Source organism: Perca flavescens, chromosome 3, assembly GCF_004354835.1.
Source record: "Perca flavescens isolate YP-PL-M2 chromosome 3, PFLA_1.0, whole genome shotgun sequence".
NCBI classification, from domain to species: Eukaryota; Metazoa; Chordata; class Actinopteri; order Perciformes; family Percidae; genus Perca; species Perca flavescens.
In genome coordinates, this window is record NC_041333.1 from 2757360 (window position 1) to 2776396 (window position 19037).

Sequence of the window (19037 nt, forward strand, 5' to 3'; positions counted from 1 at the left end):
TTTTTTTGTTTCTTATTATTTTCGTAAAAAAAAGTTTTTGTCACTTTTTTCAACACGTTTTTTTTTTATTTTATTCCTGGTCAATAAACCTAATGTATGTTACATTATACCTAATTTTTTTGCAGAAACTATGAATTATTTTGAGTATTAGTTAAGATCAGAGGATGTTGAGTGGATCACAGACTGTTTATGTCAAAGTTTAGTCAGGATGCTGTTTTGAAACCATTTAAAAAATTTTTTTAAATGTAATAAAACAATGAATGAAAATAATCATTGATTTTACCTACGAAGATTGCCATTCAATGTACATCAATGTTGTTTTGGAGTAATTTGGTTGAAAGAGACCCATATTTCTGATATAAATTGTTTTTTGAAAATGACAAAGAGACGTTACATTTAGCATATATCGTCACAGCTAACAAGCTAACCATCGCAAAGTGTTGTGCTAATGCTGGGAACAGGCAGATTGTATCTTTATAGTTAGTAGTTGCTGAGGCTCAGGCATCCATGGCACACATGAGGGGGGACGCACAGATCCATCTCCCCAGGAACAAACTCTGTGTTGGGTGGGCAAACTCATGTGATGTGTAATTTATCCCAGGGATGATTTGTAGGCTATTAAGTGAACAAGGTATACCCGGTCCACTAAACACTGGGCCGTCTTGACTGTCTTAATTCTGCACATATTTCTGTTACTAGTTCTATTTACTATTTCATTATTTCATCCATGCGTGGTGCAGCGGATCAGTGCGCACTGTCACCAGCCGTGGAGACGCTGGCCTCACTCTCCTCCTCTGAGTCGGGTCTCCCCCTTGCGCTGGACTCAGTTTCACTGAGCGTACTAACACTTAGAAAATAAATAAATGGCATTACATCAGTGAGTTCAAACTGCTTATTCTGCGTAATTTGGACTGACACTGAGATGCATGTTGTTCTGTAACTGGTGTGGCGCTGCCATTATTCTCTTGACTTCCACTTCGACATTGGACATTTTTTGAGTGAAAGAGACGTTACCCTCTGGAGACCGAGCAGGACGGTGAAGGCTGAGTCCCTTGGGAGGACGGACAGGACAGTGAAGATTCTCTGGAGGTCTGCGGCGAAGGCGAAAACGCTCTGAAGACCGGCGGCGAAGGCGAAACCCTTCTGGAGGCCGGTGGAAAGATATAAAAAACAAATGGCCAAAATGGTTGCACCAGAGGCAGATATACTTTTATTTCGTTATATAGTCTCCAAAAAATGTTTCTCATATTTCCCATAATGCACATGGACAGCGTATTTTGGTTAGACCCTCTCTTCCTGGCAATGCCGCATGTCTTTTAAATGAATCTCAGATATTTTCACTGCAGGTTCTAATAATGTATTTTAAAGTAAATATTACTGAAGCCAAACATACCCCCCCAGATGGAGCCTAGACACCGGTGATAGTGGAGAGGGAACCCGGAGACTGAATGAAGGAGCTGTCTGCCCGGAACGGGACTCAGGGTGCCGTGGTGACGATGACCAGAGGTGGAAGGGGAGGAGGAGGGTTACACGTTTACCTAAAAAGACAGCTGATAGCAAGGAGGGAAGACATTTAAAGCAGGATGTCATGCTGTGATTGGATCATGAATTTCGTGGCCAATTCTGGTTGGTTTACTGAAAAGTGAACGCCTCTTAACAGCTGAATAGTTTTAGAAAGAGATAGTGGTGATTGAAGTAATTTAGAACTCTTCTTGAAAGAATTTGCGCTAAGCTCCATATTCAGTCAGTGTATGTTAATGTAACTAGTGTAGTTGATTTGAAGCACCGAGATGTATGATGAATATTTTTTACAGTGTATCAGATGGCTGTGTGTAATCTGGGTTGAAATATCTTGCACAAGTTTGAGTCAGAATGTTACTTGTGTCAAACTGTCAAGTCTAAAATGCGAACAGAGCAGTAGATATTCACAAACAGAAACAAATAGTTTCATAGATTCAAATGTTATATTAAAACATGTATATTTCCAGCCTGGTTTGTGATGAATAATTCACTGAAAAAGTATTTTGTACCCTCAGGTGTTGGAATTCTTTAGTGAACGGGTCATGAACTCTGTCAAACAATTTCCATCTGTTAAACTATTCTAGCTGAAGTGAATGGGGAACAGACTGAGCAATGACCATTCTTATCACTCTGTAAATCAGCCAAAAACAAACAGTAATATCCTCAGATTTGCTTCTGGAGATGTTGGCACTGAGCTTCTCTGCCTGCTGAGGATCTGTGTCTGGGCCTTGGTATGTCTGCCATCTCTGGCAGTTTGCCTTAGCAGCTTGGCCACCGCCCCCCCCAGTCCTGTCTTGACATAGTTGTTATAGCGTTGATCTGCAGCAGGAGGCCTTGTCTTGTTTCCATTTGATTCAACACAGCTCTGTTACATTTAGCATTTATACTGAGGAGATGTAAGCTTTCATTTCAACCATTAGAATGAAAAAAAAAACAGAAAACACAACATGTCATTTTGAGGACTTGTGATGTATTGTACTTTGTATTTGAGACTCATGTCAAGTCAATTTCATTTATATCATTTATATTCCTTCAAACAGCTTTAATATCTGTACAACATACGACACCCTCTTCACTTAGACCTTCAATTCAGATAATGAAAGTTTGACTTTGTCCAATACTTTGATTTATGACTAACTATCTGCAAAACGTATGACATTCTTATCAACCTCAGCTGTACTCATAGACTGTATAATATTAATGGACAGAGCATGTGTGACCTCACCCATTGGTTTGTGGAGATCTGCTATGAGTCGTTGAGTTTGCCGTTACGGGCGCAGCAAGCTAACCTGACTCCGCCAGATGGATCGCTTCGTATTTGCTCGGCATATCCATCTGGGAACTTTCCGTTGGAGAACTTTTGAAAACTGGAGCTCACGAGATCAGCACGGTCTCACGAGGCTAGCAGCAATCCTGGTTGGGGATGTGACAATTTTAGACGAGAGGGAGGAGTGAGGGAGGACACTCTGCTTACACTCTACGTTACACACTTTCACTGGCAATCACATCATAGCCACGCCCTAAAAAAAACCGAGACCATAATTCAAAAAATGAACATCATTCTGTGTTGCAGAAGACTTAAAACTAGCGACTGAGACCATAAATGCATTATGAAAATGTTTACTGAGGTTATAAATCAAGTGAGAAGTAGGTCACTTTCTCATAGACTTCTACAGAAACCGACCTCCTTTTGCAACCACACTTGTCGCCCCCTGCTGGAATTCAGTTAGAATGCAGGATTAACCATTGTGTTGACCCGTTTTTAATTTTTGTTTTATATCAGAAAATATGGGACGTAGAAATAAACGCTGAAAATGTGTAGAAGAAAAATTTAACAATTTAAAATGTTGGAAAAAGCAAAAGCAAACTGTGAAAAAAAGGGGATTAAGGAGTCTCCCCCTGCTGTACTTTGAGGTGAGTGCTAGTAAGCAAAAGTCTGACAGCCTGGAGCACGGAGACAGAGCTTGATGTTTGGCTATCGTAAAGTGACTAATTTAAATACACAGAGACCTTGTTCTCTTTTTCTTCCTCCCTGCTGCTCTCCATCCTATGTGGAAGCAAAGTCCGTGTTTTTCTTGCATTGACACAACCAAGGGTGTTATTTCTTTCTTATGTCCACTAGAACCGTGGGCAGACAGGGCCTCCCAGGTTAGCTTGTGAGAACATCCAGCTGTGTTTGAGCAGAACTCTTCTCACTCCCACTGGCCTTCGACTGGTCACCTGCACAGCTTAGATAGATCCGGCAGAGAAAAGGCTGCTATTCATTAAGTGCAGCATATTGTTTAACTGTTTGTCAAATGTTTTTTTGGTTACGCTTTACTTGAAGATATCTACATAAGAGTGACACGACACTGTCATGAACGTGTCATAAACATTACAAACAGTCATAAACGTTTATGACATAACAATTCTGTCATTAAGTGTCATTCAGTAAATGAGGACACTTTTAATGCAAAGCTACCATCGTCCGAGATGTCTTTGTCATGACAACTTGACTTTAACGAAGACAACAATCTCTTTGTTATGACAACTTGACATAAAGCAAGACAGTACAACCTGTCAATGTCTTTGTAATGTCAACTTGACATTGACCTCGACAACATAACCTGTCATAAATACCTCATGACCCAATTATCCAACTTTAATAAACCATTTAGCGGTATGTGTTAACATTACATTAAAATGTCATTAAGAGGTTGGTTTTTATATTGGCTGTCATGAGCATTATAATTGTGTCATGAATATTTTTCCTTGACCTAAAGTGTTCTCAGACAGGGTAAACAAGCCCAGAGCACATTTTCTGCCAATTGCTCCATAGTCAAGTTGTGCAAACATTTATGTGTGTACACAACCTAGGCAAGAACATTATTTTAAGAAGATGCCTTTTGGTTTAAACTTTGTTTAGATAAATAAATAAAATGATGAAAAGGACTTTTTTCAATTCTTATATATGATTAGTTGGCAAAAGCCAAACCTCTTGTTTGCCTCCTGTTATCTTTTCATATAACTTTTCAGACAATAGTGCAAATCTAAACACCGATATCCAACAAGGACATCAGGAATGTCACTCACTCTGAACAAAAGATCCGGCAACAAACAACATATACACACACAGGCCTACCTTATCCAACCGGTCAAACAGTGGATTTATTGCAATTGCATGACTGCCGTGTCAAGCATGGCTCTTCGAGCATTCCAGAATATTTCTACCTTTTGTAATTCATTACTTGTATCTAAATTTTGATTGGCAAAATACTCTAGTATCTGAAGATTGTTAGTATATAACTTTAGAAGTCAGTACAGTCTGAACTAAAACAAGGCCTCATTATGGGGATCTCCATTTATGTTTTCAGAGCATATGGCAGAGGCTGGGGATGATTTTTACAAAAAAAAAAAAAAAGGAAAAACTAGAGGAAGCTTTGAAACATTACTGAGAGAGAATGACAGCCATGGGCAAAATATTTTATGAACGAGAGAAGTAAGTCAGCCCCAGGCCAGAGGTCAAACTGAGTCCAAGTGTTGATTTGTGGCCGTGGCTTTACACCTCTCTCCTGGTGAAGAGACTGAATGAACGAGTGAATAAACAAATGAATGTTTTATACTCAGCACCGCCCAAGAGCAAATTGTTTACTAAGAAATGCTTTTGTGAGATCATTTATCATTCACGTCGGTCGGATGGGAATTGCTTGCAGCTTCTGTACCACTGGTCATAAATGATAGGCAAAAACACTGAAAAGAAAGTAAATATTACAAGGATATCAAAGGATGAATTTGAGATGAAGATATTTAACTTGATTATTTGGATATTCCCTGATTGTTCAAGTCCATTTTTGCTTTTTTTAATAATCAGAATGGGAATCAACAGTGAGTCATCAATCAGTAGTGAGTGATTGGCCCTAACGTACCATTCGACATCCTGTCAGTTCATATAATGTGACACCGCAACTTGTCAGATTTTATAAATATAGTGTCATATAAAAACTTGGGGAAACATGCTTTTGGTTTCAGTTCAGCATCAAATCCTCTTGTGGAGATATCATCGTCTATATTTAATATGCTCCAGTAAATCATGGCGCTTCCCAGCTTTCCCCTTTGACTTGAAAGCATTCCTCGGCCCGGTGTTTTGAAGCCATGGGTCAGGGCTGCAGTTCATCTTGCTCCTGCTCAGCTTGGGCTGGTGAAGTCAAGCCATTCCTCACAGCCTGTTAGTGAGAGCTGGAAAGAAACCCATTACACCTTGTTCTTTTACAGTGCCAACCACTGCTGCTCCCTCCACCTCCCATCCACCCGCTCCCTCCCTCTTTTCTCCCTCCACCCTCGGCCTCCTTTCTCTTCCTCTTTCCATCTCCCAACGAGTACGCACACTCCCTGCTCTTACGCATATTCTGAATGGTTTAGTCACTGCTAACCGAACACTCCTGCAGCCCGCAAGAGGAAGGGGGTGGTGGTTGTGATGACAAGCTTGCCACTTAGCAGAATAGTCCTATGGGGACGTAAGTGTGGCTCGGCAAGGGGCAACCCTCTCTGCTCTTACAGGAACCAGCCTCACTGCCACTGTTTTGCCATGCTCTCGGTGACACTGTTTGGGCAACACAGACAGCTTTTTTCCACCCAACAGGTGAGTCTTATTTTTTCTGTTTCCCTTTGAATCTCACTGGTGTCTGCTTATGATGAAGAAAGAAATGACAGCTCCTAATTTCTTCTCTTTCCTAATCCTCCTTGGCTGAGTTGATAAAGTTATACTATAGGTTGTTTCTGCGTGAGAAGACTTGTTCGGGACATTTCTGTAAAAACAATTTCCAATGCTGGATTGTTTTTTGTTTTTTTCACTCTTCTAAATAAGTTGTGGTCTTGGCTTGCCAGTCAACACTTCCAGTTCATTTTCTTTTCTCTGTGACTTCTTCCCTCCAGTTAAATCTGCTCTGCATTCATTTGAGAATAAAGAGAGCCTCTTTGCATAGAGTTTTTTAAAAGAGGGGTTTCTTGGAAGGAACCCTAATCTTGTGTACACTCCCTTCACATTCACCATGTGGGGACAGGAAAAATCTAAGGCAGCCCTTTGGTCACAAAGAAGGTCATATGAATAACTGAATGCTTTTAATACACCTACAGAGAAAGCATGTATCACTGTGGCTATTGAAATGATTAAGTTGGAAAAGATAGCTTTTAAACTGCGAGAGAATGAGATGGAATATGCTGAAACATGGGCACCCGTGGAAGCATTCCTAAAGTCACTATAGGAATGGAAATTTGATGGAAATTGGTAAACGGCAAATATGATTGTAACAGGTTTTGTATGAGGGGTGCACAGGTAGGGGATTGGTTTGATTAGATATGTTGAATGTCATGTATGTATGTGATATATGGTGAAATAAAAAAAAAACATGTAGGGACAGGTTTTACGGGAGGTACTACACAGCATTTAATTGACTTATTATTTATACTGTATTCAGACTATGATATATGGAGGACTTTCCAGTTTTCCACTATCCTGCCAGATTTATAAAAAAATTATCTTCAGAGTTAGATTGTGTCCTTGTCTGAGGTTGCTTTATCTGCTTGTGTCCTAAAAGCCAAAGAGTGTGTTTGCGTGTATGCATGTGTACATGTGTGTGTGTGTGTGTGTGTGTCAAGTGTCTCAAGGCCATGGTAAAGGTGCTGCCAACTGCAACTTTCTCACAGTAACAGCAGAGCCACGTGTGTAAATTATGTAAATCAATTTAACTTTTAACTTTCTGTAGCCGTGTTATGCATTTCACAAAAACACACTGAAACAACGCATTGTTTTCCAGAGTAATCTCTGGGCCTCCATCTATGCAGTCAAGTGTTGTTGCTGTTTAAACATGGGGGAAACATGTCGACTACACTCAGCAGGTCTTGTGTAGGTTATGTTTGTTTTGGAAGTTATCCGGTCTGTGAATGTCCTCTGAGGAAAGTCTTTGTGGTTTGAACAAGATCATAATCATCTGTAGCAGTGCAATAATGCAATTGTTTGCTTTTCCGTGTGCACTTCGGATGTCTTGGACCTGTCCAAGGTGTGTTTTGAAGAAGGGCTTAATGAAGGGGTGAGTGGGATGTTAACCATAGTCGACCCAGGACGTCGTCTGCCCTGATGAATGGTGTAGCGCGTAGTAAATCACCGACTGGGACCGAGCAGTCAGATTCCTCTGTGCAGTGATGTCACCATGATCGTGTGTGAAACAGATCCAGACTTGAACAGCCCAGCCTGAGCCAGATGTTGAATTTCACAGCAGATTTCTCGCTGGATGGCATGCAGTCAGATGAATATAGCTATAAGCTCTACCTTAAACTCTGGTAGTACACTGAGACTCATTACAGGACACACAGACTTATGGAAACAATCTAAGAAGTATGTACATGCTGTGGTGCCTTTATTGTCTTTGGAAATAATCTCCATCTCTCTGGGTTTGTCAGATGTTACATTCCATTCACATATTTTCATTTCTGTTTATTTCAGGTCATCTGCTGTGTGGTTTGACTGAACATCTCAGATTTAAAATGGCCATCCGATACATCAAGCACAAGTACCTGTGGATTTATGTTTTGAATTATGAGAAACTGTAGAATAAAACAATAATGGAGATTCCACCCGTGGTGAATTTGGAGGGATGTGAGTGTTGGACAGCTTCAGGATTGCAAAAAGTAGCCTTCTCAAGACAAGAGTTGACCTCAGAAAGCTCTGCTGTCTCCGCTCACGGCTCAGCAGACCACAGAGGGGAAGATTGTCTCCCTGAAGCCCAAAGCTCGCTGTTGGAGCCAGATGAGGACATACACAAGCTGAAGAAGACTTTTGTTAGTGTCAGTCATAAAAACAATGAATTTGGAGAAGTTGTGTGTGCACAGGAGCGTGAACAGTCAGTCATTCCCGGTGAAGCACCCCCGCACCCAAGTCCGCTGGCCTCGGCTCAGCTTCATGGTGCAGGTATTTTGACCACTTTACCTAGGTCAAATGACTGCTGCTGTTCACTTCCTGTTCCTGTTGCAGAAGGCCAGTCAGACCAGGAGGTGGTTTATAATCATGCTGGTCAGACAGTAGACTTGAAAACAGACTTCACGAGGTTCGAGACAATCTCAAATGGCCATGTCTTTGTGCCTCCAGAGGACCCGTGCCCCATCCTCCACGTGGACTCCACTCCTACCCTCGCGGTCCCTGTGACTGTCCCTGATTCTGACCGGAGAGTCCTGGATCTCCCACGCATCGTGAAGCACAAACCAAGCTGCATCACCTTCTCCCACTACACCTGTCCCCCCGGAGCCGACGGCCACGCTTTTTTCAATGAGAGTTCTGACGATGGACAGTCTTCACTGGAGGAGGAGGAGGATGATGATGATGATGATGATGATGATGTGTTCCCAGAGTTGCCTCAGAGTAGAGAGTATATTGTCAACCACAGAGAAAGGAGCAAAGCCGAATCAGACGAATCGAAGACGAGCGGCGCTGCGAGTGTCCGAGCAGGAATGGTTGCCACGGCCACAGACTGGGGTTATGAAGCAGAGGAGGACACCAGCAGCAAGGAGGTATGCTGTTGTTGACTTCAAGGCATCCACGATTCTTCACTGTTGCCCTTTGCATTGTAGAATTAAACATGTATTGATTAATCTCAAGATTTATTATAATCATTTTATTTATTGTTTTATTATGTATTATTTGAATAACTTTTTTCCCCAGTCTGTTTATTAATTTTTCAACAATGATGTAGACAAAACAATGAACAGTGCCAAGTTGGTCCAAACAGGGTATAATGCAAATGTTAAAGCAAAGACAGAGCACTATTAAGACAATACCAACACTACAAACAAGAGACAAAGAAAAAAAAAAAATACAACAACCAAAGGCTGTGGGCTGGTCTGCTGCCAGTCATATCATATCAGTAAGTACATCGCTCCGGGATATTTGGAAAATGCACGTCTTGAATGAATTGAAAGAAGGGGTCCCATATTTTATTGAATTTTCTCAGTGAGCCCCTTAGTATACAGTACATCTAATTCTTTCCAATTTGACAAAGCCAAGAACTTCCCTTCTCCAACGGGTATGCAGAGGTGATGCCGGAGATTTCCACTGTAATAAGATCAAGCCTCTGGCGAGTACAGTGAATAACTTATACAACTACAAATACGCACATGGGAAATGTCCAAATAACACATGTGCCCGTATGTCACTTTATTACATGCAAAATGTTGTTTCACATGAGATAAATTATTTCATAATTAATTAATTCATAATTATGAGATTTTTGTTCCTTACAAAAAGCACATGTGAAGTCTTGTGTATATTTTCTCATGTGATGTCTTACATTTCACACGTGAAATACCTTAAAGCTGTGTCCGAAAATCCTGTGTGCATGGAAATGTATCACTGTTAAATATGCAAATTGTGTTTCAGATGTAATAAATCCACGAGTGTTTTAAGGGGAATTAAAGTAAAACATTTTAGACAAGTAGGCTAATACAGTTGCATCCAACGGTTCGGTGATGGATACACCCAAATACCCCAAATACAAGTAGATTATAAATCAGTCAAAGACAATTAAAACCCTGTGTATAGAAATCTAGAAAACTTTGTGATCTAAAAGAAAATGGACTTGCAGTAACATTATTTAGCTTCGTTTGGTCTGTTCAAGGAAATGACCACAGTGGGAGAGTCCATTTTTGCCAGCTCCCAGCAGCTGACATCATTACACTGTAAGATAATACATAGTTGGTTTAAGTGTGTAGGAGTACACTGACTTCACATTTGTACTGGAGAAATGCCGATCCAGAAGGAATGCAAACAGCTTCTGCTTTCTGTCCACTCCCTCAACAGGCAGCGGTGTTTTGACAGAGCCCAAAGCTGGGCCGTATTAGCACTGAACTTAGACTTCCATTACTGAAGCGCTCTCTTTATCTTTAACAGGTCAAGGCACATGTCCGTCTCTTTTTCATACAACCTTTACCCTGACCTCGGTTGGTACCATCCTGTAACCTCCCATCCCTGCTTGTTATTGTCCTTTTAAAGCCTCACATGAACATTCATAAATATGTTGAAATCCGTTAGATATGTGTTCAGGTACAGCTGGAGGGAGCATATCCAATGACTACTTAACTGTCCTCCTTTTCTTAAACAGTCTGCAAATAGTAGCGCACATGTAAAGAGGGCAGAGTGAATGGCTGGTGGGGAATAGCTTCTCTGTGTGTTGTTCAGTAAGATGTTGAGGTAATGCCAGCTCTATGTGCAGAATGACTGCTTTGAATGAGTTGTTTTGGAGAAGAGTGGAAGAATGCAGGGAATCCAGGGAGCCTGTTGTTTGTATTATCATAGGGCAGCAGGTTAATGCTTCTCACACCACAAACTCTGTTATCGTATGGGGGCTGCGATGTCCACATCGCTGTAGGAAGCTCTTCAATTTCAACAGGCTGGGAAGAAAAATTGATTGAAAATAAGAATGAAAACAAGCTATTTTTCTCAACTACATATTACTTTCCACACGCACGCGCGCGCACACACACACACACACACACAAGGCAATGAAAAATTCAACCGAACTGAAATTATTTTTTTTCTTAAACAATCATTAAAACTAATGCTTAGAAAGAGTAACAAGCTAAACAAGAGCCCAATACCTATATTCATCTTGAAAAGGAGTCTTATTTGTATAAGAAAAAACACTTGAACTGCATCCCAATAACCCCACACTCTTTATAAAACTTTATGTAAAGACAAAATGACGACAGCATAAAGACCAGAGAATGAAGAAGTTGAAAGTATGGGCATGATAGTACCTGATATACAACTCTGTCAAAAAGTTAAGAAATAACCTGACTGCAGAATGCTCCAACTGGAGTCAGTATTGATTGAACTTCATGTTTTAGTATAGTTTCTTGATACATTGTAAACATACATTGAATTTTTTATAAAAAATATTCAAGTGTCAGTAGAAAGTTACTGGAGTAGCACATGGATGCAGTTATTCATATGAACCATATGAGGGCACTGTATGCATAGTGTTTCCACTGTGTGTCATCTCATGACCCCCCACCCCCCCCCGCTTGCATCATTTAGCTCAACTGTGACTAAATGCCCTTAAAATACACATTTCTTTACCTATCCTTCCTACTCTACAGACATGGCAGCGGCTGTGTTCAGTTGCTGTTTTGCATCGCAGCATATTAAGAGTGTAATTTATTCCTCCAAGTAGCCAGGTAGCCATTGCCCTTTCGCATGACCGGCTGCTACGTCCATGGTGATCTGTGACACTCTCTGTGGGTGGCGCAGACTAGGCACCGAGCCCAGAGCTCACACACTTAACTCCTCATTTCCATGTCAAAGCCGCTGTGTTCGGGTTAACAATGTGGCCAATTTGCGCTGATAAAGTTATAGTCAGCTCACATTTTGTTGTCCCCAGAAGATAACATTAATGAATTTAGCTAACGGATTGACTCATACCAGCTCAGTTGCCATGGTGTGAGGACTTCACACAATTGCCGGGGCCGGATCGAGGGGAAAGGCACGAAGAGATGAATTAAGGGTAGTGTCTCACTTGAGCGTCAAGCCTTCTGTGGAATGTGTCTCATTCTAAGTAGAAGTGCTCACATACCTAAACAGCACCTAGTGGGGATGTCACTGAAAAGAGACAGCGTGAATGTGTTCCAGATTTGGCTTGAGCATGTGCCAGAATAGGGCATCTGTTTCTTGCATTTGTGTTTGTCTGACTCCAGGGATCAATTAGGAGTCCAGCTCACAAGATCTTCAGCTTCTTTCATTTTCTTTTCTCATACAAAATACATTAATTTGGCGTAGAATATTAGGGTCGGTGCTTTCCATCATAACAGCTTGAATCCAGATGTTTAAATCAATACATAATATCCATAGACTCACTTTCAAACAGTTAGGTCAGTCCCTGTCTTGTTATTTGTTGGAGGAATGTACACCCACTGAGGTGCAGACGGGAGGATTTGTTCGCAACTCACATTTCTTTTTTTTTTTAATTCTTCTCATTCCTTTGAATGTGGTGCTTATTAACGAATTGTGCAAACATTTTGGCTACATTGATCTCAGGATGATAAAAAGAAACTAAAGCCATGAATATGTTATATGTTCTTGGTCACAGGTCGATTTGTAAGTTATTAGTGTTCTAACCATATACCAACCATACCACCATCATTTTGTCACACCTTAAAATATAAAACGAAGTCTTCAAATCACACAAATGTCAACACTGCAACTGTCAACTTTAAGTCTCTTATTCTATAAATAGCTGCAGGACTATCTTGTCTGTAATTTGTGAGGACACTGATTCTCCCTGGAGAATATCTTGGAAAGATGGAAAAAGAAACTGAAGTGTGTTGGAGGGTTTTCTGGGAGTTAGTGTTCATTTCTTTGAACTAGTATCCTATTATTAGGCTTCCATGGAGAGGAAAGTTTGAGCAAAGGTTAATCTACATTATTCTTGTCGCACTTATTATTACAGGGGTAGCTGCAGACTGCAAGTGGAGTGGATGTCCACAGTTCGTCATTGATCAGTCTTAAGTACAAAAGTATGGTTTTTCTATTTGTTAAAGAGACAGTTCAGCCTAAAAGATGGCACTTGGCTTATTGAGCTGCAAGCGCCAAAAAAAAAAAAAAACACTCAACAGTAATGTATCTTTCCAAAGATCATGACCTGGTTGTGTGCAGTTTCACGTTGGAACTATTAGATGTTCGCTAGCAGTATTGGTTAGCATCTCCACAAGCTAGCAATGTCGGGCCACGAGCCTCTCGTCCATGAGTACGATTCCTTCTCCGTGGTGATATGGTTGGCGGTTGTAGTTTGTAAGAAAGAAAATAGTTCCTACAGGTCATCATTTCTGAAATAGACATTGATGTTGAGTTTTTCACTACGCTACAAGCAGAGTACCATCTAGTTCCATTATTTTGGAGGGAGGGCAGCCATCTCTACAGCCAAGATCTCCAACACTGGGTAACTCACACTAAAACAATCTAGATTGATAGACGGGAGGAAAAATATGTATTGTTAATTTTGGGGTGAATTGTCCCTTTAAGCAGACACAGCAGAGGATTGAGCTGTCTAAACATATGGAGCCCATGTCAAACCTTTGCTATTCCCTGGTCAGCACCACGCTTGCAGGGCTGACATAGCAGAGAAGGGAAGCTTTATTTTTTCCTCTCGGTGACCCCAGGGGACCTTTCAGGCCTCACAGGTCAGCAGGGGATTGGCCAGATTTAGGTCATTCCTAAGGGATTGAGTGGAAAAAGGCCCTTTACCCCATTGCTGGGTCAGTCAGCTGACACTGGGTGGTCAGCAGGGTAAATGGATCGTCTTGTGTCTGGTCCCTTAATTCCTCACAATTTAGGGAGAATGCAACATAGAATGTCAAGTGTCAGGTTTGTCAGTGCCTTAGTTTGTAACGTGTCAGATGTACTACTTGATGGAGAATGATTTGCAGCTCGTGGGAAGCTTGTCACAACTGTAGAAAGGCATATTATTACTGACATATGCCAAATGATAACATATTTACAGAGACGTATGAAACCAAACTTTAAATTTCTTGAACTGAATAGTATTTTTTTGACAGTTGCAGGAAGTAAACCGTCTATGGATTGCACAGTGATTACAAAACCTCTCAAAATATGCCACATGCTGGCCTGTCCTGATTTGGACTCCATTTTCTCTTTTCTATTTTTAGTCAACCCACAGTGAATCAATTCAAATACTAAAACAAGTGTCAAGTTTCAAAAGTATATCAAAGCCCTTCTGACAGGAACCACACCCCCCTGTCCAAGACACAGTGGGGGTTTCCAATGTCTAAATTCAGTGACCAGTCCCTTCAATGAAATGATTGTGCATTTAGATACTTGATGTTATAAATGGAATAATGGCTTGATTTAGAATTGACCGGCAGTACCCAGGGCTCAGTCACAGTATTTAGTTTAATTCCAGAGAAGGAATTTGTGTAGGCCATTTTTAAATTAGGGTGGAGTCAATGAACATTAAAGGACCATTGACTGTAGAAACCACAGACCGTATAATATTAGCGGACAGAGCATGTGTGACGTCACCCGTTGGTTTGTGGAGATCTGCTATGAGTCGTCGAGTTTGCCGTTACGGGCGCAGCAATCCTGGTTGCAGATGTGACAATTTTAGACGAGAGGGAGGAGTGAGGGAGGAGCCCTTACACTCTACGTTACACTCTTTCACTGGCAATCCCATCATAGCCAAGCCCTAAAACACCCCCTGCTTTATCGCCGATTTTAAAATCAACGAGACCATAATTAAAAAAATGTACATTCTGTGTTGCTGAAGACTTAAAACTAGCGACTGAGACCATAAACTCATTATGAAAATGTTTACTGAGGGTCACTTTCTCATAGACTTCTACAGAAACCGAACTCCTTTTGCAACCACACGTATCTCCCCCGGCTGGAATTCAGATAGAATGCAGCTTTAAGGCACTTCCGCATTTGCAGCACTTCGCCAAACCGGATGCATTGTCCATTAATATTCTACAGTCTATGGTAGAAACACATACAGCTATCTGTTGAAGCCTGGAGTTGGGTTTATCACAAAAAAAGCTCAATTTGAACAATGTAATAAAGCCAGAGTAGAATGCAGTGGAATGGTCAAGCACTATGACTCTCTTGAGAGAACTGGGGGGTTTCCCCAATTACATTTTTAAATATTTAGATAATTTACTTTACTGGATGGTTATTGTTGAGGATCAGAAATAATGTAGATTTTGTCTTCTGATGCAAAATTCAGTTTTGTGCAAAGATACTGATTCCATCTAATAGGTTATAACCCTGATAATCTCAACACGTAACTTTAAGTTCCCCTATCATTTATAAGAAGTATAAACATTTAATAAATGGTTTATAACACATTGTAATGTAGTTGTAAGCAGATATAAGTGTTTATTAATGTATTTGTCAACAACTATAATTCCTCCTGTGGGCACCCGCAACTACTGGCTGGTGTAAAAAAAGATAATATAGTAAAATATAAAATAACATGTCTTCATAGCAGAAGTTACTGTTGGCTATTAGTGTGCATTAATAAACACTTGAAAATTATCCTTATATTATATTACAACTACATTATGGTGTGTTATAAATAGGGGTGGGACAAAATATAGATACAGCAATATAACGTCCTTCGTGCATTATGATAATCGATACTCAAAAATCGCCAAAAATCTATATTTGAATGAATAAAATAAGGCACTCTTTTTAGATTTCCCTGCTCTCCACGTTGCTACTTCATGGCTCCTCGAGGTGGCGCTCAATACATGAACGAGGGAAACTTGAACATAAGTTAAAGTGCTCATATTATGCTGTTTGGCTTTTTCCCTTTCCTTTATTGCGTTATTTACAGTTAGGTCCGGAAATATTTGGACAGTGACACAATTTTCATAATTTTGGCCCTGTGCGCTAACACAATGGATTTGAAATGAAATCATCAAGATGAAATTGTAGTGCAGACTTTCAGCTTTATTTTGAGGGTATTGACATCAAAAGTGGAGGAAGGGTTTAGGAATTACACACATTTTCATACATAGTCCCCTAATTTCAAGGGACCTAAAGTAATTGGACAATTAAGTCAAAAGCTGTTTCATGAGCAGGTATGGGCTATTCCCTCATTATTTCATCATCAATTAGGCAGATAAAAGGTCTGGAGTTGATTTCAGGTTTGACATTTTCATTTGGAAGCTGTTGCTGCGAATCCACAACATGCGGTCAAAGGAGCTCTCAATGCAAGTAAAGCAGGCCATCCTTAGGCTGCAGAAAAATAAAAAATCTATCAGAGAGATGGCAGAAACATTAGGAGTGGCCAAATCAACAGTTTGGTACATTCTGAGAAAAAAGGAATGCACCGCTGAGCTCAGCAATACAAAAAGGCCCAGACGTCCACAGAAGACAACAATGGTTGATGATCGCAGGATCCTTTTCATGGTAAAGAAGAACCCCTTCACAACATCTAGTGAAGTGAAGTAGACTCTCCAGGAAGTAGGCGTATCATTATCCAAGTCTACCATAAAGAGAAGACTTCACGAGAGCAAATACAGAGGGTTCACCACAAGGTGCAAACCATTCATAACCCTCAAGAATAGAAAAGCCAGATTAGAGTTTGCCAGAAGACATCTAAAAAAGCCAGCCCAGTTCTGGAACAGCATTCTTTGGACTGATGAAACTAAGATTAACCTGTACCAGAATGATGGGAAGAGAAAAGTATGGAGAAGGCTTGGGACGGCTCTTGATTCAAAGCACACCACATCATCTATAAAACATGGTGGAGGCAGTGTAATGGCATGGGCATGCACGGCTTCCAGTGGCACTGGGCCACTAGTGTTTATTGATGATATGACAGAAGATGGAAGCAGCCGCATGAATTCTGAAGTCTATAGGAACATTATGTCTGTTCACATTCAGCCAAATTCAACAAAGTTGATTGGACGGCACTTCACAGTACAGATGGACAATGATCCAAAACATACTGCAAAAGCAACCCAGGCGTTTTTCAAGGCAAAGAAGTGAAATACTCTACAATGGCCGAGTCAATTACCTGATCTCAATCTGATAGAGCATGCATTCCACTTGCTTAAGACAAAACTTAAGGCAGAAAGACCTGCAAACAAACAACAGCTGAAGACAGCTGCAGTCAAGGCCTGGCAAAGCATCACAAAGGAGGAAACCCAACGTTTGGTGATGTCTATGGGTTCCAGACTTCAGGCAGTCATCGCCTGCAAAGGATTCTCAACAAAGTATTAAGAATGGACATTTTATTTATGATTATATTTTCGGAGTGTCTATTTGCACCCCCGGTACGAATAGCCTCGGCCACACCATAGACAGTATATAATGGACCAATAGACCCCGTTGCTCTGAACGGAGACCAGTGAAGGCTATTAGAAGCACTTTTCCGGTGATGGCCAGCTTTACTGCGCAGCCTCCAACTGAGAGAATGTGACGTGAGCAACGTGTCTGAAAGTTGGAAGTCTTCTGGTAGCTGTGCCGAGAGAAATCTCAATCATTCCCAATCTTACAGATACGGAGACTGTAGGTGTATGTAAGGAGATAACATAAGCACAGGCTAATTATTGATCACTAACATGCTAGTTAACATTAGTAATTAAACCTAAACAGCTAATGTAAGTCGAAACTGCCTGCGAGCTTCTCCTGTACTATACGGTAATTCCTCTACTATGCGACAGTAAGTCACTTGGTTATGACACAATCGTTAGCCTATTTTTACAAAAACGTCTGCTACGGAGCCATAACGTGAGGTACAAGGTAATGGAGCCTTTTATACATTGTTGTGTTTCTTTGGAACTAAACAACGGACAAATAGAGTCTTTAAACGCTTCAGATGTAAAGTTATTCGTAGTCAAGTGACGTAAAAAAAAAATGGCGGTCAGTGGAATGCTAACAGGAGGTGATGGCCAGTTAGCAACAAAATGGCGCCATGATGGCTTGAGTTCTGAAGCGAAGCTTACCCCCTTGGGCCACACAGCTGAGCTATTTACACCCTGTGACGTAACAACAACAAAACGTTGCTCGCGTGCACCGAAATCATGGCGGACGTTCATCTTCCATGACCGCAGAAACCAGCGCCCCCCCCCCTCCATGAAGTAGGCTACATACGCTGCGAACTAAATGGGCACTAAATCACATGCCAATCACTACTGGTCAAAAGATTCCTTTGCAGCGGCCCGGGTTTAAATCCGACCTGCAGCCCTTTGCTGCTTGTCATTCCCTCTCTCTCCCCCTTTCCTGTCTATCCACTGTCAATATCGAATAAAAAATAATAAAAAAAAGATGAATGACTAGTCCAGCTGAGCAGGCATCAAGTATGCCTTTCCAGTTCAATAAACCAAGTACTGCCATCTGACTCACACATTACAAGACAATGTTACAATTAATTAAATCATACCAAAGCGTTGTATGGCTCAAGACTATGGCGATATAGTATTTACTAAAGATGAAGATACAACAATGCCATCACACAACACAGCTGAGTGCAGGTTGTAAAATAACAGTCACTTAGTCAGCTGCTACTTCACAAACTGCAAAAGCCAACATATAGACTACTGCACTTGACCACTAATTCTCACACAGGCCTATAGCAGCATCACAAAATTATGATGCAATACGTCTGATATGCATGGCATTTCAATAAACTAAACAAAATATGTACATTATCTGGTCACACGGTCACAACAGATTATATTAACCTACTCAATTTACAGATAGCATAATAGCTCTTACCTTTAGAAGTTCTAATTTCTTGTCTTTTTCTTTGCAAAGTCGCAGATCAAATCCTCAAAGTCCAGCTCCCTCAGCAGCTCGCTAAACCCTACTACACATGCGCTCCTGTGTGTTGGGAGCACTTTACAGGCAACGCAACAAATGTCTCCGGTGGACAGTGAATATAGAATCCACTCCCGTGGTACCGTTTCACCGTTGTGAAGGTGTCGGATCAGTGCCTCGTTAGTGAGAGAGCGGGTCTTTCTGCCGCCAGCCT

The 19037-nt window shown here is 41.0% G+C and overlaps 1 protein-coding gene across 3 annotated transcripts in view; it reads left to right on the forward strand.

Moving 5' to 3' along the window:
• The window catches only part of stard13b (StAR related lipid transfer domain containing 13b), an 88213-nt gene that overhangs the window by 4987 nt on the left and 64189 nt on the right, over positions 1 to 19037 (forward strand). For 2 of the 3 annotated variants that reach the window (XM_028573151.1, XM_028573153.1), the window contains exon 3: positions 8000 to 9060. In XM_028573151.1, the coding sequence (XP_028428952.1) occupies positions 8119 to 9060 (942 nt within the window). In that variant the 5' untranslated portion in view covers positions 8000 to 8118. Of the gene's footprint in view, positions 1 to 5875; positions 6140 to 7999; positions 9061 to 19037 lie in introns of those variants that run through there. The other variant, XM_028573150.1, reaches the window with a different exon arrangement.